At 44.3% G+C, this 22958-nt stretch overlaps 1 protein-coding gene across 1 annotated transcript in view; it reads right to left on the bottom strand.

Moving 5' to 3' along the window:
• The window catches only part of HECW1 (HECT, C2 and WW domain containing E3 ubiquitin protein ligase 1), a 974913-nt gene that overhangs the window by 215993 nt on the left and 735962 nt on the right, over window positions 1–22958 (bottom strand). The window contains exons 8-9 of the mRNA XM_086964874.1: window positions 13531–13700; window positions 7652–7794 (exon numbers count right to left, since the gene is read on the bottom strand). Coding sequence (XP_086821000.1) covers window positions 7652–7794; window positions 13531–13700 — 313 coding nt within the window. The remainder of the gene's footprint in view (window positions 1–7651; window positions 7795–13530; window positions 13701–22958) is intronic.

Below are 22958 nucleotides of genomic sequence, written 5' to 3'. Positions count from 1 at the left end.
TGAAGTTTGAACAAACTTTATCTACTTTGTGACTCTGGTTTTATTGTGAAGGGGTGATAGATGGAATTTTGTGATGGTTTCACTATTAGTATGTTTAAAAGACTATGCTTGTCTATACAGGATTTTTTTCAATCCAGAATGTATTGTACTAGCCCCATTTGCCCATATACTCTTGTATGGGAATGGGTACAAGCCCCATTTCCCACATATTCTTGCCTACATGGGCTACACACGGTTCTCACCCTTACACAGTGCACCGTTCCATGGGCCACAGTCCCATTTACATTTATATAGGTATCCTTTCACAGGGCACAGTTACATGGGTTATAGTCCCATTTACATTTACATGGCTACCCTCACTCAGGGTGCGTCTTATGGGTTTTAGACCCATTTCTACTCTGCACTGCATTGTTCCTCTACGCGTTGTTGTCCTTTCTTGGGCTTTCACATTATGGGTCACAGTCTCATTCTCAGTGCTCCTCACACCCTTGCATAGGAGTAGAGGACCGTCATGGGTTTCAGTCCCATTGGCTGATTTTGTCTTCCTACATTGTGTTACATTGCTGTTTTGCCTTACGCAATGTTACACTCATACTCTGATTTTTTTTGTCCTTTTGAAAATGGGGAGAGGACTAGTTATACTGTATGTATTTACTTTGCTTCTTCTTTGTTTTCTCTTATGTTCAGCTTTCCTCGTGATGTCATACATAAATTTCATCCTTGGCGTCTGGATTTACATTGCTTGTTGTCGTCCTTTGTCTTTAGCCTTCCCTCATTCGTATTTTCATTCTTTTCTTCCCTGTTCTGGGGGAGATCCGTTATTCCCTCTTCTCTGTGTTTGTGTAGGCTGGTGTCTGGTTTGCTTCATGCCTTGTCTTTCCTTCCTTGCTTGCCTGCCTGGCCAGTGGGTGTGTTCTGGGGTAGTCCTTGGTGCATCCGTCTCTCTGTTCTCTTGTTGTTTACTTCTCTTTATCCCAGCTTCCTTCTCCATCCTACTCTTGATTGGTAGGTATGCGTCTTACCTTTTCATTCATATTCACTCATTGCTTCGTTCACCTATCTCTACTCTCTCTCCTGTTCGGTACCTCTATGCTTCCGTACTGATTTCGTTGTCGGATAGTTTGGGTCTTTCCCAATTGTGTGATCTTACTCTTTTCTTCCTCTTCGTCTTCTTCTACCTGACAATTCGCTCTGCTTTGCTCACACTTTTCCTCAACGTTATCTCTGTCACTCCTTTGTTCCTTCCTTGTTATCTGTCCTTTGTTCACTCTCGTTATATTTTTCATATATTACATTTGTTCTTCTCTTGGAAGAAAAAGGGATATGTAGTATCCTGCATTTGGTAATTTTATGTATTTTACTACTCCTGCTCTGCCAGTGTTTGTGCAGTAGGGCCTATAGAATGTTGGTCTCATGAGGTGCCTTTGAATGTTGGGACACTGAGAGGTGAAGTGACAGTTAGGCATGGGCCGAGCAGCAGACAGGCTGCTCCTGGTGGGGCTCTGATTTACAACTTAATTATTTGATGTTCTGAACTTTACTACTTGAATAAAATATCCTGAATTACAACCTTCCTGCGTGGACCTTCATCACTACAGCCCTTTTGGACCCAGCTCCAATGTGTCCGAGGCTCTCGCCTCACTCTATCTTCTTCTCATCTGCCATTCTGTTGCTCTCTGTCTTTCTCTTTCACAGGTTTGTTTTTGCCTCTTACCCCCTTTTTCATTGCTGACTTTCTTGAAATATTCGTACTGCTTCCCAGTTTCATCTTACGCATCTCTGCTTTGTTTCCATCTGCCTCTTTCATTCATCTCTGCTTGTTTTCTATTTGCCACTTTCGCTCATTTCTGCTCAGTTCTATTTACCTCTTTCGCTCATTTCTGCTTTGTTTTTCTTTTGGCACTTTTGGTAAATTCTGCCTTGTTTTCTATATTTTCTCACTTAGCCTTCATTTTCCCTCCTTCTTTAACCTTTTCTTGTTCTCTCTCTGCCTCTGCCTCCCTGCATGCTCCTTACCTCATTTCCCACCTCCTGCGCTATCCCACATTCCCACATCCTGTCTCCCAGTTCCATCCACCGCCCCCTGCTGCTCTCCTCCCCCCTCCCAGCATCTAACTAATGGCAGCTGCAGTGAGGAATGCATGCTAAAGGCCAACCCTGATCCTCCCCCACTTGCTGCTACCCCAAAGTGACCCTCCATGGTCTCAAAAGCAGTCACTGCTGCGCCGCGCAGCACCAAATGGGCTTTCTCCTTCACCACCTGCAAGTTCTCTGTCACTCCCCCACACCCACCACACTCCCTTACCAACAGCTGCCAACTCCTGAGATTTCACACCCACACCCGCCAGCCACTGCCCACTCAACATCCTACAGTCTCCTGCATGCTCCTCAACACCCTCTCACACAAATCAAACCTCGGAGAACAGGGGCTTACTGAATGACCAAGGACCAGATCTGCTGTTACTTACAGAGAGACGTGAGTGAACGTTACATCCACTCCAACACTGTCACAATCATCCCATGACTACAACATTACCAGGCAGGACACACCCAAGCCCACAAATGGAATCGCTATCATCTTCAAGGACACCATCAGCTACAACACGTTCTCAGATACAAACGCAACAACATGGAACACCTGACACTCAAGATCCACATCACGGCCAACTTTATCTTGAGTGACTTCCTCATCTGCAGATCACAAGGGCCTAAAACCAACTTCACCAACACCTTTGCAAATGTTGACGCTATTCTCAGCCTACATCCTCGTCAGAGACCTGAATTGCCACCTGGAAGACAGCACTAACCCGACAACCCCAGCACTACTTGAAGACCCAGAAAACCCCAACTGCACCCAACACCTAAAAGGGTCCAAATACTCCACCAGACACCTTCTAGACTTTATCTTCACCACCTTCAACAACATCTCGGTCAACAATCCCATGTCAATCACCTGGACTGACAATGCCTTTGTCAAGTTAACCATTCCTATCCTGCTTCAACATAAAACTACCACTGCCAAGCCAGCCCGCCGAGACTGGCACACCATCCCATCTCCCCTCAAACCTAAAAACCACACGATTTAAGCAGCAAGCCAGCTCGTACACTGAGGAACTCAGGATTACAAATCACCACTGCAAACAACTAGAGCACAGTTGGAGAATGAGCCAGACCAATATGGACAAGAACACATTTAAATCTGCCCTCAAATGCTATGACCAGCATATCCATGCCATCAACCGTTGTTCGCTCACCAACCGTATTGATGCCAGCACCAACAGCAGCAAGAAGATATTTGGCATCATGAAAGATTTCACCAACTCAGCAGCCTGCTCTACTAGGTTGTTTACTTTGTTCAACCTTTGTATATAAGTGATATGCAGGTATTGTAAATAATATGATGTGCATCTGTCACCCTCACAGGACCTCTGCACCAAACTCTCCCAGTTCATCTCCAGCAAGACAATCAGTGCAAATGACAATTTTGACCCCCAACTAGACCCAATTGACCTTGCTTCACATATTCCCCATCTCGTCCAAGGAAATCACACTGACCGTATGCCACCCCATCACCACCCTTCTCACCGTATACATGATATTGCTTACTAGCATCATCTGCTATCCCAACTTGGACAGCCTCTCCTACGTTGACAACACAGTGATCAATGGAAAAGTTTCCAGCTACTTAACACGCAATTATTAATTCTACCAAACTGCCAAAACCCCCACTACTGAATTGGCCACAGGCTGATCATCCCAAAATGACCCCTGTCCAGATTTTGTGGCAGATCACTAAATGGTTGGAGCGAAAGTATAGAGCACTTTCCCCAGTGCCCCAAACTGTACCACAACTATGGCCGGACTGGGAACGCAAACCAGCTCTGGCAATTACATCACAACGGCCAGGTGGAAAGGAGGGGTGGGGGGCTGGTGGGAATTTACTGCTGCTGTGCTTTAGTCACAGAGGACCAATTTTGCACTGCTACTGCAAAACCGACCCCCAGTAGCAAAAACGGCCCTCACCGGACCAAAACCAGACTCACCCGTCCGAAGCACAGGGAAAACAACAGGTGCCCACTACGGCCAGTCCGGCCCTGACCACAACTTCACTAGTTTTAAGAGTAACCTAGAACCAGCCATTCCTGCTTAAACATCTCACATTACTGCTCATGTTATTACCCTAATTGACACTTCACAATATCATGTACCTAGAAGCTGGAGCCATGGCAATTTTATACATTACAAATAAAAAAATGCAATTTTCATTGACACTTGAATGCAGCAATCTTTGTATCTTCCTAAGCTTAGACATCGAGTAAGTAAAGACTCTTCCTCATAAAAATCTGCATACCAAAACAACCTAGTATTTTTGCCCCTGACAACACACCTGAGGTCTACACAGTCAATAGAAATTACTCTGTCCACCATCTTCCCACGTGGGATTATAGTATACTTTTCTGCCTCTTTTTCCAAATGTCAAGCATTTTTGGCCATGGTTATAAAGCTCCCCCAAATATGGTTTCACCCTGGATTACAACTTTCAATATTCTTTTAAGAAAACATGCTGCTTATGTGGTACTAAGGTCCTTTCACAAGTGGCCTGTTAATTCTGATGCTGCAGGAGTTGTTGTGGATAGGAATAATGGGTTTTATTTAGGGTTTGGTGGATGGGATACTCCATAAAACATGAAGAAGGTGGAAGCACACTGCCAAACATTCTAACAGTCAACTTTCCCCATGCCTCATGGTAAATGCAGTGCATGATAACACTGAACTAAGTGTCATCATGCACTGCATTTACCTTTACCATGAAGCATTGGGGCAGACTGAGTGTTTGGATGTGAGGCAGGGGGCTCCCACCCTCTTTTTGTTTGAAAAGGCTCTCTTGAGCTATTGAGATGACGAGCTCTGGTTGATGCGTCTGCGTCAATTGCAGCATTTCCAGCACCCGCAAACTAATGTGTTGCTCTCTACTGAAGAAGGACAACTATCCTGAAACATGTCTAGAGATACACAGCACTGGCTGCACCAACAAGGGTGAAAGACTAAAGACTGCCATTGAAGTAAGTGTAATCATGCACTGCATTTACCATGAGGTATTGGGGTGAATTGAGTGCTGGGATGTGAGGCAGTGTGCTCTGACCTCCTTTTTGTTAGTCCTTAAAACATGATGGATTTCTTGCTCACCATATTACAGTGCCACAGACGATAATGCCTTCATAATATGGCCGAAGGGATCTCCATTACGTTTGTTATGGTGTATCCTCTCTGTCAAACTTTAAGGCCAGCCACGGCCTGTGCTAATTGACAGAGGAGCCACACCCCCTCACTTTTTGCCGAAAACAAAGAGTGTCTCTCTACCTGATCAAAGGTGAGCCTGACAGACAGTCTTTATTTTCAGGTCAGGCAGCCCGGAGGTAGATATGCGCTAAATGTGCAGGCTTCTGGCTGGCTTACCTGAATTTTACAGGGCTGGAGACATAAGAGTTGCTGTGGGTGTGACCTCTTCAGCCCAGCAAAGCTCATTGTGGCCTGCCCACTCATGATGAGGGGGAGAGTCCCTGATTGCCTCTGACATGGGCACTTCAGTTTTAAGCCCTGAAGTGCCTAGGACTGAGTGTCAATCACTGACACCTCATCACAGAGTGGGGTGGAGTCAGCGACTCTCATTGACCCTATCCCAGTCTGTGATGAGGTTGGGCCGACGTCAGCCAATGAGGCAAGGCAGCAGTCCTAACTCTCCTGGGACCTCCGAGGCAGAACTGTGCAGGTACGTGCGATTTTTAAAATGTTTGGTGTATGCGTGCATGTGTGTATGCATGAGTATTAGGAGTGAATGTTGTGAATGGATGTGTGTTCATGAATGCATGGTTGTGCATGAGTGTATGAGTGTGCGTGTCCTGTTCTCCCCCTCCCTGCCACTAAGTGAGACCCTATGGGCCAGATGTAAGAGCCATAATACCGGTCAGTAACGGCCGAATTCGGTCGTTACCAACCGGTATTAGGGTTTTCAGATGTAGGGGGCCTATATTTTACCGATTCTGTAAATTTACAGAATCGGTAAATTTACAGAATCGGTAAAATACCGAATCAGTATATTTACCGATTCGGTAAATCCACATGTAGGTGGCACTCCTAAGAATGCCACAGGCCCTTAAGAGTCGGAATTTTACCACACAATCCTATTGTGTGGTAAAATACCGAATTCAGGTGTGCATGCACATCTGTGCATGCACACCTGTGCAATGTGACACACAAGTCCGGAATTGGGGTGCTAGAGGGTGTCAAAGTGACACCCCCTGCATGCTTGCAGGATTCAGTATTTACCGATTTGGTAAATACCGAATCGGTATTGCCCATTGATTTCAATGGGCTTCAAGGCCCATAGGAATCAATGGGCAATACCGAGTCGGTATTCACCGAATCGGTAAATACCGAATCCTACCGATTCGGTAATTCTTAAATTCGAATTAACTACATCTCCCCCCTTCCTATATACCGACTCTTAAATACCGAATCGGTAAAATTCGGTATTTTAGAGTCGGTAAATAGGAATTACCTACATCTGGCCCTATATGTTTAGTTTTAACACGGCTGATTACTGGTATTCAAATCTGAGATTTCACCCGCTGGAAGCAGGCAAGGTCTCTGGGTGGATTTTTGGCAAAGAGCATCCCTACTTTGTTTCTTTTGGGGCAGTGGCGGCTCCTCAAGGGAGTGCTGCGGCGCGGTGAGGCAGGGCGGGGAAGGGGCGATTTGGAGTTGCAGCGCGCGCAATGTAATTCGTTTTATTTATTTATTTATATACATAACTCCGTTTGCCGCATTACAAAGTTTACTACCCCCCATCCCGCCCTACCACCCCGCAGCACTCCCTCAAGGAGCCGCCACCATTTTGGGGACATATTTTGTTTTAAATGCACGAACACCTCATCACTCAATCTACCTATCAACTAGGGCCAGCTACATCTTCCTTTCTTTTATCAACAACAGATCTTTTCGTACCTATGTCCAGAATGTTGAATGCCTACTGACTATATGCAGAGGTCATACATGTTTATGCGTACAATACCAGTGTCAGAGGAGTGTGCACGGGTACATTCGTTTTGGACATCAATACCAGCAGTTTTAGAATATTTGCTGACTTCATGTAAAGCCAATCCATGTTTACTAGATGAATACCTGTGAATGAATAGATTACAGAGGTACTTACCCTATGAATGATGTTTACCAATAGTTTTGAATATATGCTGATTATATGCAAATATTATACATCTTTACCAGTGCAAAGCTAGTGACAAAGAGTTTACACAGGTACTTACCCTATTATAGAACGATACCAATAGCTTTAAAACATTTACTGACTTTATGCAAAGCCCATGCATGTTTACTAGTGCAGTGCCGGTGACATAAGAGTCTTAGTGGGTATTTACCCTACTGCAGATGACTCCTAATGGCTTTAAAACATTTGCTGACTTAATGGAAAGCCATGTTTCCTAGTTCAATGCCAGTGACATGAGTGTTAGTGGGCACTTACTTACCCTACTGCAGATGATTACCAATAGCTTTAGAATATTGATTGTACTATGCAAAGCCCATACAGGTTGACAAGTGTAATGACAGTGACTGAAGAGTTTACATGGGTACTTACCCTATCGCGTGCCTCTCCAGCAGTCGCTGCACAGGCATGGACAGCTTTCCCAAAAAGCGCTTGATTATTGGGCGACTTTTTGCAAACTTATCTTTAACTTCTATTTCCAAAACATCCGTAGGGAGCGAAACAAAGCTGAAGTGCTACAAAATATAACAAAGAGGAAACAAACAAAACAGAATCCATTATATTAGAGTCATCAGTGCTGACCAGCATTAGGATAAAGCCCACACAATCCCAGCAGCAGAATGGTCGCGCCCTTCAAGGATGAATCTAAAGCTCCGGTGTAGACGCTACTGCAAAATACTGTGAAAATTGCTTGTCTGGAATAATATTAGTGTTAATAACAAACTTTTATTGTAGTTTTGGGGAATAACTTTCTACTCACTCATTCTTTAAATACTTACTAGCAGCCAATGACTGTTGAAATGTTCTGGCTGCTATGTGGTGCAACTAGAACTAACAGGAAGCAGACTGGCCCACTATCATCTAAGGTGTGGTGACCCAATTGGTGAGTTTGGCTTGAGTTGGGTCATGGAGCGTTAACAACTCAAGAAATGTAATTGATAACCAGCATTCGCCTTTGCAGAACACCATTTGCCTCCATTCTTCATACTGAGCCCTATCTAGATGGCATTGAGCTGGGCTTATACCAAGGAGAAAGCAGTGATGTGAACCGTTGCCAGCAGAGAAGTGTCTGTTTCAGAGGAGGGATAGCCACCGGATGATTTGGAATAAATGGCATTGAAGCGAGCTGTGATGAAAAGTTCCATGGCTAGTTCAATGGCTCTCTATTGCAGCTACAAAATGACAATGCTGTGCTCACTCATGTGCTAAAATCATTATACCTCGATGCTTCTAACTGATGATCCTTACCTTTATCCATTGTCAATGTATGGATTTGACCTACAATATCGACCTGGCAAAACTGCTCCAGGTTCAGATCCTTCATCATGACCATATGTATTTAAGCAGAAATATGAGGATTAAATATCTCCATGCCAAGAGCTGTTCCGCTTAAAAGAGATCACAGGGAAATCAATCCTTAAAGAGTCATAGATTCAAGGGATCGCCTCTGCTGTGATCTGAAAAGCCTATTGCGTTGTAATTAGTCTTGCTCAGTCTAGATTGTCTCATTTGGCAAAAAGAAAATACAGCCATCACACTTACAAGATGCTAGCCCTGCAGTACTATTCTGGGATAAAACACAAGGACAATAAGGTACAGATCAGCAGTATGACAATCCAGGTGTTTGCTGAACCTAAGAGTCTGTAAAAATTCTCTGTGAAAGAAGTGTTATACAAATAACCATAGATGCAAGAAATTACACTCTAGCAAGAGTAGTTTAGCCACATTTGTAACTACAACAACTCCTGTATGCCCTCCATGACAAAAGTGGTTACCTAGGAAATCAGAAAACTACTGAATCAAAGATTTCATTGGCCACATTTCACCCAAAGTGTAGAGATCTACACTAAACGATGGGCCAGATGCACTGCACTAAAAACCAGAATGAGAAACAGTACTGCCACAAGACCCCTAAAAACTACAAGACTAGGGGGCATATTTACAAGTAAAGTGGCGAAGTGGGTGGTTAAGCCAAGAAGGCTAACAACACGCTACGTCACTTTAGAAACACAGGGCTGCACCATATTTACAAGAATATGGTGCAGCCCTGCGTTTCCCCCAGCGCTGGTGCTAAATTTAGCTGTCTAGTGTCACAATCGTGCAAGGGTGCCTGCATTGCAGGAGAAGATTGTTTATGTGCAGGAAGATGTCCCTGCATATAAAGAATGTTTAAATGGCATTCTGTTTTAAAATGATTGTTAATGGAAGAATGTACAAAGTACGCTGGAAACATACGTTCAAATTTACTCTACAGCAATGCCCCCACTTAACAACCATGCACATGGCTAGTCCGCAAATACAAGTGCATACAATTTGAAATTATGCCCCATAAAAATATTCACTGAAGGGCACCGAGGGCACTTAACATCAGCAGATCCAATACTAGAGATGGAGAGATCACCTCTTTGTCTTTCCCTTAGATGTGTCCTGGAAGCAGCAGAAGCACTTGAAACAAGGTACATAACAAGCTGATTCACAACACCAATCTAATCTGCCTGCCGTCACACAGCCTCTCTTCTTACACAGAATGAATGCATAGGAGGCTTTAGTCCAATTTAGCAACACAAAAAGATGATGGACGGAATGCTGAACACTGTCAAGCATTCAGTCTAGTGACAGATCTCATTTAAATACAAATTTGGGGTGAAGCAATCATATAAAATAATACTCCCTCAAAACGGAGACCTCTCCTCTCATGACAGCTTGAACCAGGAAACCGCTTATGTCCTTACCAGTGGCCCCACCTGGTATACGGGGTCACCAACCTTAATCTGCACACAGGCTACAGCCCAATTGGCACAACAGTAATCTTCATGGTGGCTCCTCCTGACACACAGGGTTCCCGACTTTCCTCCGAAAATGAGCTACCGCCTGATCATCATGGCAATGATGCTGACTACTGTTAACTTCAAGTTGGGCCCCTCTGATATATGAGGTTTCCGACTTGAACCTGCACATGGACAATGACCTGATGAGTACAGCTGCTGTCTCCTCATACCTCGCAACATGGAGTCACTCCCTGCATCCCCCACTGGACCTCGCCTCCTACAGCGCTCTCCTCTTCCTCGCAGGACACATTGGTCATGGAGGCAGGCTGTCAGGCATTGACCGGCAGCTCCTACTTCATGTGCAGTGTCTGAGGTGGCCTGCCAAACTAAATCTCCCAGAAGGCCGTCCTTCTGGGAGGGATCACACAGCGTTTAAATGACGTCCAGCGCTCGGAGCGTTGTGCGTGATTCTTTGTGGGAACCAGGAAGTTTTGGTGCAGTGCGGCTGCTCTGTACGCTAAGTTGTATATTCATCTGCTGGTTGTTTAAGCGCACACTGACTGGGGTGTTGCTTCACGGACCTTTTCTGAGCCGAGGTCACTTGGTGAGGGGTATTTTGATACTTACGTTCTGCTCGGATGAGCGAGGGCGTACTGTGTTTAGTTTCCTGTTCCGCGGCTGCGGCAGGAGAATTACCGCAGAGTTTCCCGCCAGCGGTTACCGATCCTCACGGAAGGAGGCCATGACAGTCAAGCTGGCCAATTTCGTCCCGGATTTAGTAGAACCGGAAAGGATCTTTGCGGTGACCAGAACGAGAGTTCAGTATCTGAGACATTGGATTATAATCGAGACATTGGGTGACTATTTTGAGTTTTGCAATTGTGTTTTTTGCCCCCTTATGTTTTGCCACTATTCCTAGCAGGATTCCAGAATTGGATACGGGAGCATTGATACTGCAGTACTTGTGCTTTGGCTCCAACCCTCCCAACAGAGACATTTTCTTTCTGTCATCTTGCTATTATTTTCTTCTTGCTTTTTGGGAAATGAGAGAAGGGTATGTATGAGTTTTCTTGTTCCTTCTGTTTTAAAAGATTAAAAGAAGAGATCTAATTGGTTTGTGTTTCGGTTGTAGGTGTTTTATCCTCAAGGTGAGAGGAAGTATCTTACCGAGTGTAGAGGTCATTCATTGCAGCCAAGGGAGACATATGACAGGTATTGGATTTTCACTAGTGAGAATATATGAGAGTAGTCAGGGTTGTATATAACTACTAACAGTGTGTTTTTTGTTACAGGTATCCCTTTCCCAGCTGCACCTTCCCTAATTCCTATCCCTCCCCTGACTGCTTCAATACTCTGGTTGTATTTAGACAGAGTTGGGGATGTCAGGAGGTGGACCCCTTTGAGCATTGTCCAGATCCTGAGGAGTTCTTGTGGATGCGACACAGGCAGGCGCTGATACTCCAGGGTCCAGGGGCAGGTGAAGTTAGATGTACCGGGATGCTATCCTTATACCCAGCAGTGATACTGGACGGCCTTGTTTCCCAGTCATGGTCACAGGCTGAAGTCTTGCAGTGCTTCTCCTCCTCATACAACCCGACTGGCTGCTTGGCAATTGACAGTTTTGGGGAACTTGAACTCCCTTTCTTATAGTCTATTTCCAGACAGCAAATGTGATTAAAGGTCTAAAGGCCTGTTTCACAAAGGTAAACTTACACATTTGTGGAAATTTACAGTTGTTTGCTAGTTAAAATTGTATTTTACTTGTAAGATCTTTATGACTGTCGACTCTGCATATAAAAAGATTGGACTATCCAATCTTTTTATGTGTGGAAACTCACATACCTTTGTGAATGGCAAACAATCGTAAACATACACAAAATTGTAAGTTTACCTTTTCAAATCAGGCCGAGTCTTTGAAGTTTGTGCCCGGGGTCTGCTTCCTTTTCAAGTACTCATTCCCTTGCCCTTCCTCCAGAGAGCAGTCTGTCACAGCAGGAGTGACTCCAAACCTGATAGTCCCACAACACAGGCCATGGGAGTGACTAGAGGTTCACGCCTGGATGTCAGCCACATCAAAAATGTTAACCCAGGCCCCAAAGCCCTACCGTTTGTGGTTCTCTTATTAGCTCCATTACATTCCTGGGATTTGCCCAGGCCCCTTTCCAGTGACTTCTCTCGGTATTAAAGCGCACACATTGAAGTGTACTGAAGAGCCTGGCTCTTCTTCCTCTACTGCGTGTCCCACCCAGCTCACAGGAATGCAGCAGTTCACAAATCTGTCTTGACTGGGATTCCTCTACCTCCACTTGCTCCTACAGTCATCCCTGGGTCACCCAAAATAGAACTGAGAGTCTTCCATGGGTACAATACAGGAGCTGCACGGCGCTACATACTAACTTGATATAGCCCAAAGGTGTGTTAAGGACACAGCAGCAGAAGTTTAAAATTATGAGCCTTTAGGCCTCTCTCAGGGCTGGCTTTAGGGCCGTGCGACAGGTGAGGCCACACTGGACGCTAACCTGTGTAGGGTACGCCGACCTCATGGGGGGCGCTATGTTTAGCAATAACTTATGATTGCAGAGATGAGGGACACTTTTGCCCGGTGGTAGTGAGAGAATACGAGGAGGGGTCATGGTGTGTTGGGGCGCCAAAATTGATTGTCGCACCAGGAGCCACCAGCGCTAAAGCAGGCCCTGGCCTCTCTCCAAGGACACAGGTAGAAAGGCCTGTTCACTTCTACTTGTCATTCCACAGTGTGATGCCACCACCGTGTTCATGCTGCTTAACTCGTGGCAAAGCTTCACCACAATGAGGGTAGCACTTTGGGCGCCCTTCCAGGTCCAACAAGAATGCAACCTGTCAGACAGGCTTCTGTCAAGGGGCACAAGCATCATTGGTGTTCACCCATGGCAACAATAAATCAGCACCAGGGATCCATACATCATTGCAGCTGGGGCACTCAGGGCAGGGCACTCGTTCGTCACCATGTGAGGGACTTTTCCGTCCTAACAATGACGCTTTGCCACTTTATAAAGCATGCTGTTATGTTTTAGAGTTTATTCGTGATTAATTTCTCAGGTAAAGAATGATTAAAGTTGAAGCCATTGACTTTTTTATAATACAAAATGTCACTGGCCATTTTCATCCGTCGCAGACGTGTGTACCAGTATTTCAATGTTGAATTCAATTACTGAATACGATATTCATGTCGGGCACCAACAACAAATTGATGATACGTAGTTGTCATTGTTACAAGCTAGCTGCTTCAACTATGCTAAACGCATGCAGCGTACAAAAAATTGTGAACAAAGAAGGCGTGGGGCAGTTCATGTGTGTAAGCAATAACACACACCTTGAATTCAGTGTTTCCGATATAATATGGCAATAAAAAAACAAATACAAACATTAAATTGGATCAAAGACAAATATTTTCATTAGAGACAAAAGTAGGGCAGGTTAAATAGGAGTAAGTGCTGTGCTTACCTCTCTTTTCCAGGAGGGGTTGACAGTGTTGTAGACAATTTTAGACCTTTTCTCCTGTCCGTGGTGAGGCAAGGCTGGGAAGATGCTATGCTTTCCGGGTTGGATAGAAATCTTCAGATAGGGGTCGGGGTTGAAGAACATCCCTTTCTTCAGTCCTGAGGCCTGGAAGTCTGCAAACAGCCAACAATTAGGTGTTAGCGACGTCCTCACATATTTTAAATCTAAATTGAAAGTAGCATTGATGTTTGCAACACACCGACTATATGTAATGCAATCAAATCTGGCACAGTCTGCGGTTTTGTAAATGTGCGCCTTTCTTCTTTTTTTAGGTCTGAGTATTGATGTTGCAACTGCAACCTTATTGCTTACAATATAAGCAGCGTAGGCTCTCTGTCCACTCCTTTCAACCCTATACTTTCTTCAACAAGCCATTGGCTAGAGGATTTGTCAATCACTTCTTGGTTCAGCCGAGTGGACTATGCATCTGTCACTTAATGCTATTGGCTCTTTGAGCATACCCTTCCACCTCCACTGCAGCTCTTTCTTGAACCGCATGAAGGATTAAAGCTCTCTCAATCCGCTCCTGCTGGCTTGTTCCTGTGTATTTCACTCTAATGTGCTAGATACACCAATAGTCATTGATCACTTAAATTGCAAGCAAATGTCATTTTATATATTACTCCTAGTCAACACTTGGTCCAGTGGCAATTTACCATGTTGCAAAAACATATTGGCAAGTGCTGTCCTGGTGAACCAAGTCTATATAAAGAACTAGTGACTTGAAGTGAATCATGAAATCTAAGTTCGTGGCCTGCATTTATTGTTTTCAATTTTTCCTATAATAGGTTCAAAGGTATCACGTGTACAGCGTTATATAATATCTGCTTACTCAACTGATTTAGGATCTTTTTCCATACATCAATAATCCTACCCTCTGGATGGAGTCAATGTCAAGAACAATGAGTTTTATATGAAGTGATTAAGAGAATAGATTATCCAGCATTCTTGTAAGATATACTACTGGCATCTCACATATGCATAGCAGCAAAACGAGCTGTTTCTATTTAAACATATTTACCTCCAGATTAAGAAATCAAATGATATTGAAGAAAGAAGAAATGTGTCAGTAGACTACCCTAAAGAATGAGAATACCATTCTGGGCAATATATACCAACACAATACTAATTGCGTGCATTTTTTGGGGGGACAGTCTAAATCTTTAGGGATCTGGTGCAAATAAAATACATGGGGGCCTCTTATGATAAGGGTGCACTTTCCCTGTTTGTGCCCGGCACACCTTACAGCAGGTGCCCTGGGTGCATACGTGGAATGCGCTGCCCGCAGGGCACCCACGGGACTCGCGCTGCCCTGGGGGCAGTGCATTTCTGTGAAAAACAGAGCGACTGCTTTGAAGTTGTTCCGTGTTTTTACTGTGCAGGCAGCACTTTTAAAGGGGATTAGAGATCCCCTTGCAGGCGGGTGCAGTCAGTGACTGCACCCGGTTGCAAGGGGATGTCTGGGGGTCCATGGGACCCCCTTACCCTCCTCCAAAGGGCTGCTCTCAGGGGGCGCACTCACCTTCTAGGTGGCGCACTGAGAGCTTCTTTGCCTCTGCGCCCACGCCCGTAATACGGCACGGCGCAGAGGTAAAGGGATTGCCTCATTTGCATGGTGCACACCTCCATGCAAATGAGGGAACGCCCCCTGAAGATAGCGCTGGTGCTTTATGTGAGCCAGCGCTATTGGTATTACTGAAGGGCTGCACAAGTGTCTGTGTTCCCTTCTGTGCTCCTGGGGCGCGCAAAGCGTGCACAGACACCCATTGTGCCCCGGGGCACTATCATATTACAACCCAGGAGGGCATTTTTAATGTAGTTCCCAGCAGCAGATCGATTTGCTAGTGCTCACAGTCGAGGAGGCTTAAAACCTGTAATGAGAGACACAAAGTGCATACATTCAACCTGCAACAAGTGTAGAGATTGATGGTGATACGGAATACCCCTTTTCATCCCCGTGCATAATTCTTTTTCCAGAATAAATAGTTTCTTGTTATGTGGAACCCTACAGAAGCGACTGAAGAAGGTTCAAATTCAGAATATCGTGGTGTCTGAGCAAGTCAGTATGAGATTGGAATCGCTATTGGGTTTTTGCTGTTGATACTTCTAAGTATTTTTTATGGCCACGTTGTTCTCCAAAAACAAATCTGGGAGAAATCCCTTTGAATAAAAAGCGAGTGAATTTTTGATGACCAAAGTATTCTCTATTGATCTTCAAACAGTGCACTTAAGGCCACACTGTGTAAAATGTTATCATATAGTTCAGTTTTCTCTCCAAGAAAATGAAGGACAACATTATTGACTAAATACAGCTGCAGAAGGGATCTCATGGAGCACCATTAAACAATCTACGGCACCAAGGGAAGGTGTGAATTGTGGAATGAACTCCGTTAGCACTAGCCCTAAACCTGAAAATGATGTGCTTTACTCTAAATCATATTAAGTGGAAAAGTGTGAAAAGCCATATATTCTTTAGTCCTCTCACCTGAAGTAATTGCGAACTGGAATTTTACTTTTATATCGACCCATGTTGATTATGTTGTAATGTCTAGTAAATATATTAATATTTTTAACAGAGTTTCCTGCTCACTTAACAAAGAATATTTACACTATGCATCTGATAATTTGACATTTTTGGATTCTGTAGAAACATTAAGCTATGGAAGCCTCGTTGTAGAATCCGGCTACAGGACTCAACCTACAGCCCTGATGAGCCCTGAGTGGGACAAAACAGGTCTGAAGTTGCTTGTGTTCCCAGGATTGGCAGTTCAGACTGGACAGCTCCTATTGTAGCTGGACCAAGACTGATCTACATATGGCTGGTCTCTATCTGAAATGGCATAGTGGGTGAAAAACCATGGACTCAAAACACAGCCCGAGTGATTGCCAGTGGTTGAGGGTTTTGCACACCTTCTTCCCATCACCTCTAAGTTCCCCTTTATTCTTAATGTCTGTCATCACTTGTAGGCCACTCACTGGATCCTGTGTTTCACTGCCATCCCACATTGAGTTCCTGGTTAGTTGCTACCTTTCTGCTCTTGACCCCATTGATAAATGTTAACTATCTAAGACTCTCTTTAGGTTATGGTCTAAACCCTTGGTGTATAATCTGGCCACAAAGCTGCCTTCACTCTTCCTCTTTTGACTGATGACCCCAATGCATGCATATCCTTCACATTTAATGTTGGCTGTTTTCAGCTGTCAATGGCATTCTCCAGATGAAGTCTATTACTTCCAGAATATCATGCACATCTGCCCTTCGGTTTTCACCCCAAATGGCTGAACTGCCATCACTAGGCAACAAGAAGGAATGCCTATGGCATTGAAACTAGGGTCCCAGAAGATATCTTTATTGTGCATAGCTCCTTCCATCAAACACATATATGTTCCATTCGCAACACTACATAGGTCATAAATCGAGTGATTCCATTTCTAAGAACTCCACTCTCTCCCACTTTAAAGCCTAATGCCAAGAGCTTCGTCTTTTCTTTCATTCTAAAATTGAAACTGCAAATAACTCACTCTCACCCACTTCTTACTCCAGGTATTTAACTGTACTCTTATCGCTGTTACGCCAGAAACATTTGTTGACCCCTTTTCACCTTCGTCACAAGATTTTATCAAAAGTCTTGACCCAATTAAATCTGTCTCTCCCCATGACTGGAGTTCCAAGGGCCATCTCAGGGAAGTCTCTGCTATTGTGGGCCCTGTTATATGCCACAATCTCAATCGCTCTCATTTTTTGAAAACATATGTTTACTGGCGTTTATCATATACAATACATGAAAGTAAAGACAGATTAGCACACATGTAATACCAAGAGGAACATGGCATGCCTGTGGAGTTTAATTATGATACAAACGGTGTTCATCTCTGTAGAGCCAATGAAAGTATCTCCCCATGTGTGACAAGGATAACAACTAACAACATATTGGTCCCATCGCGGAAGTAAGGCAGGACAGGGCAGTCCAGCACACATGCAATACTGAAAACTCATCTCTCCACTCCCCGCCCTGCACTGCCACATCCAGTACGAAACCAACGCCCCTAATTATATAATACCGAAAAATTGCAACTGTATATTCCAAACCACTGTTTACTTAGACTAGTATGTAAGAGCAAGGCAAAGGGGAATCGTAGAAGCCAACACATAAAAACTAGAAGAAAAATACCCCAACCAAACTGTCTCAGGGGTCGTTCAAGTTATCTAATACAGAGAAGTTAGAGCACCAGTAAGGGAGAGGTCAGATGGCCATGCAGTGGCCAATTGGGGGGCCCGCGGCTGCAGGAACAATAGGTAGGACTCCAGTGGGAGAGGGGCACGGGGGCCCACGGCCAGCAGGTCTGCAACCAAAAGGGGGCATTAACCCAGTTGGGGGGCACAACAGTCCGTCTCTCCTAATGTGTACTCTCACCCTCATCAGTATTATCAGAGAAGTCATCCCTGTCTCTTCAGTCGATCCAACCTGTCCCTCAGGTCCCTCCTCTGCGACTCTCTCTGGGTGTTCCCAAGACTCCAACACCTCCATCCAAAATCCCGCTATCATTCTCCTTCACACTCTCCGGGCGTCCTCCCAAAATAAAGCGCTCTCCTCAGCCCTAGCCCACACAGTAACATTCGTTACTCACGCCTCACCCACCGACCCCAGCGTGGACTTCCAGGCCATTGCTATCCTTCTCTTGGCTAGCACCAGGGCCAAGTCCAGGAACCTAGAGCACACCATCCATTCCAGGGCCTAGAAACAATTCCAATAAACAGACCTCCAAAGTGCAGGCAAGGGTGTGGTCCGGTGTGGTATTCAGCATAGTTCTCCCAGAACGATCATAAATGGGGACAGCTTCAGGTCATGTGACTGATATTGGCATTCAGAAGCCCACATCTAGTCCGGTTATGCTCTTACCGCGTCAAAGATGACCTGGAGTCTGTGGGGCATTATATAAGTAATATGGACATAATTAAATTGAGTATTTTTCAGCCTCATATTCCTGGAGACCTTCTTAGGATATGCCAGGACCCTGCAGCACCCCAGATCAGTAAATTCACATCCAAGTATCCCCCCTCACTGACGCTGAAGTGCCAACAAGAGATTTCTGCGCCACCTTGGACAATGACCTATAAAACCACTTCACCAAATTCTACATGGTGCCCATGGACATCAACAATTGCAGCACTGCATGTGTCTTTGGTTCCTCATGACCTCCCGACCATAAGTCCCTGGCGGTTCGCACTAGTGCTTCCTATGTTAGAAATTGTCTTGGGGTAGTTCATATTGGTCCATCAACTTATACAAGGCGAGCAGGGTGCCCAATTTGTTACTGTCTCCAACTGTCAGCAGTCCAGTGTCCATCCAGGCTGGCAATTGCACATCCACAAAAAAAGAAAGAGGGTCCCCATGTGGGAGACCCACCAACGGCAGTGCAGGGCATAAAGGGGGTCTGCTTGGTCCCCAGCACATAGTGTCTCCAACAGTTCAAGGCCACCGGAAACAGTGCACCCAAATGGGGATCACCACCACTGGACAAAGCAGCTTTACCAGCAGTGTTCCTGGGTGTCGAGACAGCCCTACTCAGCCCAACTTCTCTTGGTGAGCCCCGTCAAGCCACTGAGTGACCCACTGAAGATGTACCGCTAATGGATATAGCCCAAATTCCGGAGCCCCCAGGCCTCCCTTTTCCGGGGGGTGCTGAAGGACCTCCAGTGACACCCTACGGTGGCCTCCATCCCATATTAGTTCCCCATGTAGAGTATCCATCTGTGGAAACCAATTAAACCAGTACCCTGACCGGAAAATTAATAAAAAAGTAACACAATATTTGTAGTATAACCATCTTGTAAGCAACAGAGAGAGACCCCTTGTTCAGACCAAGGGAATAGGGTACTTTTAACAAGTTAAACAAAATAACCCTTGGATAAAATCTAATAATAACAACAACAATAGCACCACTATGCAATAGTCGCTTGAATATAACTTCGATTGAGCAAGGGATTCTACAATGTGCCTTGCCACCGTTGTAATACGAACCCACCCTAATACATTATATAAAAGAAAATATTTTATGATAAATCACTCATAAACAAACTCACGTCATGTTTTATTAAAAATCCATTAATTAAATAATTTTAACATTTCCATTACACAACATCAATATCCTGAACAAGTTGGTTACACAATTCACCAAAACAATACAATACATTTTTTTTATTATTATCTTTGTTACACAATGCAATCAAACACATTGCCCCCAACACCTAACAAGACATAGACTAGACAGTACACTTTAGCTTTCAAAACTAATCCTAGGTACAGATATAGTAACCTGGCCTGGATACACCAATTATTCTAGTATCTGCAGGTTTTGGTTCTACCCAGGATTTCGTTGTTCAATGTTTTCACCTCAAGTTATCAAAATCGCTTGCGCCTGTTTCTTTAGTTAAATGATTTTAAGGAATACATATTCCTTGTCTACATTGTGAAGGCTGCTGATAAATGCCACCAAGTCTTTGAATCAGACCTAATGTTAGTGCCATTTACCTGGGTATCCCAATACCTTCTTGACAGATTACAGATTATCCTTCCAATTCAATGTTACCCACCATTTTCTTGTTCGTAACAAATGTGACCTTGTCTCTCCACACCTTGCCATATTTCACAGGATTCCAGTTCAGAAATATGCCACTTTTAAGATTCTGTGTATAATACACCGGCCTACAGATGCCAGTGGTGCTTCAAATGTGTGCCCCACACCCCAAATCATGACTTCAGATTTGCTTCAAAAGCACTTCTTAATGTCCTCCATTTCCCTCATTGCCAGACAAATTGACACACTTTTCCCTGTTGTGCTGCCACACTCTGGAACTCTCTTCCCATTGAATTGTAGCGCTAACCATCTCTACTAAAAAACAAATAAAAAAAAACTTGACCTCAAAGAGCTATTTCTTTTTCTATTTGGCAATAATCTAGAGCCAGGGAACTCTCTGGTAACTGTGGCGTGATGTGGAAACAAACCAATTATTCAATCATAAATCACTTTAAAAGAGGCAAAAAAACAACTTATGAGAAGGCTGAATCCATGCCACTCACCCGCCATTATCCGGCCACAGCAGTGAGTGAGTATTACCCTCAATGACTTGAGTGTCCCGGACCTGGTGAGAGAACGGAGGGATGGTGGCAGACAACGGCATGGCTGTGTAAGAACCACCATGATAATCTTCCTGTTTGACCGTATAGCGCTACCTGCCAGTACCTGCTCTGAGGAGGTGGGATTGCTGTAATCCACTCCAGCCAGGGTGAATAGGTAACTTTATGTCAGTGATTGGAAACTGGAGGATTTTCTTTCAAAGGGTTCTTGATACGTATGTAGGTGTGGCTAGAAGTACGGGCGCCTACTTTCACCAGCAGCCTGGGAAGACTGATTCCGTTAAAAACGATTTTCCCATCACAGAACGTTTTTTTGGATTACATTGTGAATAAATTAATTTGGGTGTCAGATTTGTTCATATGTAGATCACCCAGGACCAGTTATTAGAGTTCTGTAGGTCGGGGGTGAGGACACCCTGACTCTTCTGACCTCACAGATTTGGGCTTTCATGATCACAACACAATACATACACAGTAATAGTATGACATCTGCATGTTATACACATTGTAACAATAGAAAGAGCAGTGAGGTTCGGTGACCTATGTTCAGGCATGTATTCTTTCTAATGTCTTATTAACTTGTATGATACTTTGTGACAGGATATGTGGATCAGAGCAGTACTGTCTCAAATGCTTCGATATATACTGCATGCCCACAGAGCTTACCCATTTTTAGTTGGGGTGTTATTCGTCCGAGGGAAGGTAATGTATAGGATTATGGGGTTGACAGGTTCTGTCACTCCCTTTTAAGATTATAGAAAATCCCCAGGGGATTTCCCAACCTATCTTGCATATGTGGTAGGCGAGGGTGTGCCCACAGATCACTGGAGTCCTAGGGCAGAATAAAGTTTTGATGCAACCACTAACTCTTAGATGGTGACCCCATTATCACCATTCTTTGGCCTCATCGTGCCAAGTGAAAATTGGGTGGCGAATGCCATCACCTGAGCGATACAAGGAAGGGGGTTGAAACAGAGGTGGGAACATTTCTGATTGGTGCTCTACCTATCCCGCCACCATCTTGTAATATTAGGATGGTGGTACTTTGAAGAAAGCTATTTCTTTCCACCAAGGTCTAAGTCGAACCGTAGTTGCATACAACTCTAACCAAAAGAAGGAACCTAGGACCTATCAGATTATAGCCTGCTTTTAATATTGCTTCAAGCATTGTCAATTCTCTTAATAATATGTGTAGAATGATTTTCTTATGAAGAAAGTCATGCTCCCTCGTAGTACTAAGATAAGCTCAAAAGCTTTACTACATCTTGCTGATGACTGAGGACTTTGAGTTGTCCTGTTATCACATTTTCAATGGCAAGATTGAGATCTACTGCTATGTTTACCTCTATAGGTTTGATAGCGCATGAGAAACTTCAGAGTTTCTATGAAGGCTCAAGTATTTGTTAGGTTCACCTTTTCAGGACAGCACAACCTTTAGCACATCAACAGGGTGATCTTCAAGTGGATTGCACTGCACTCATTGATAATGTTTAAAACCAGCCCGTACAGCACCTGCTGTACAAGCGCACCAAGTCAATCTGACTCTATCTAGGATGGATGACCCGGCAGTAGTTGTCTCCCCAAGAAAAGTGAAAAAATTAAGACAATGTTTGAATTTTCATAAAACAACTTTTTAAATATGTTGGCTAAAATATATTCTATAACTTCAGGGTCTTAAGCAGCATCAGAAATGGGGATATACATATTAATGATGGGTTCTCCCCTAGAGGTTAGTTTAAGTGTTGAATGGTCCGAGTATCCCAATGCCAAGCGAGCACAGAAAGAAGCTCCCGCACAGATTTAAACATTGGCGTTCCTGTATTATGGCTACCTACCCACATATATATATGATTGTGCGCACACACACATATAAATGCACGTGCACACATTTGCAGTGGAATGTGCTTAAACTGCTTAATTTGATCCTGTGGTTGCAGGAGGGGGCCACCAGCACTTACTTGTGAGGACTGGCATTTATTTTTCTTCAGCAGGCATTCGCCCAAAGCAAGAGAGAGAAAAACACACAAGGTGGAAAGCAGGAGGAAGAGAAAGACGGTGATACAGGGAGAAAAAGGGATGGCAATTAACCTGAAAGAGTGAGATAAAGAGGCAGGGAGTGCCTGGTGGTGAATTAAAAAGGCATGAGATGGAATCAAGACTACTCACCCTAGGTATTCGGCACCAAGACCTTCGACAGTGCCAGCTGCGGGCTTCTAAGCAAATTTTGGGCAC

This window comes from Lissotriton vulgaris, chromosome 4_1 (genome assembly GCF_964263255.1).
Source record: "Lissotriton vulgaris chromosome 4_1, aLisVul1.2, whole genome shotgun sequence".
Classification (NCBI taxonomy): Eukaryota; Metazoa; Chordata; class Amphibia; order Caudata; family Salamandridae; genus Lissotriton; species Lissotriton vulgaris.
Note: the sequence above shows the minus strand (reverse complement) of the source record. Positions and strands in the feature narration are given on the sequence as shown.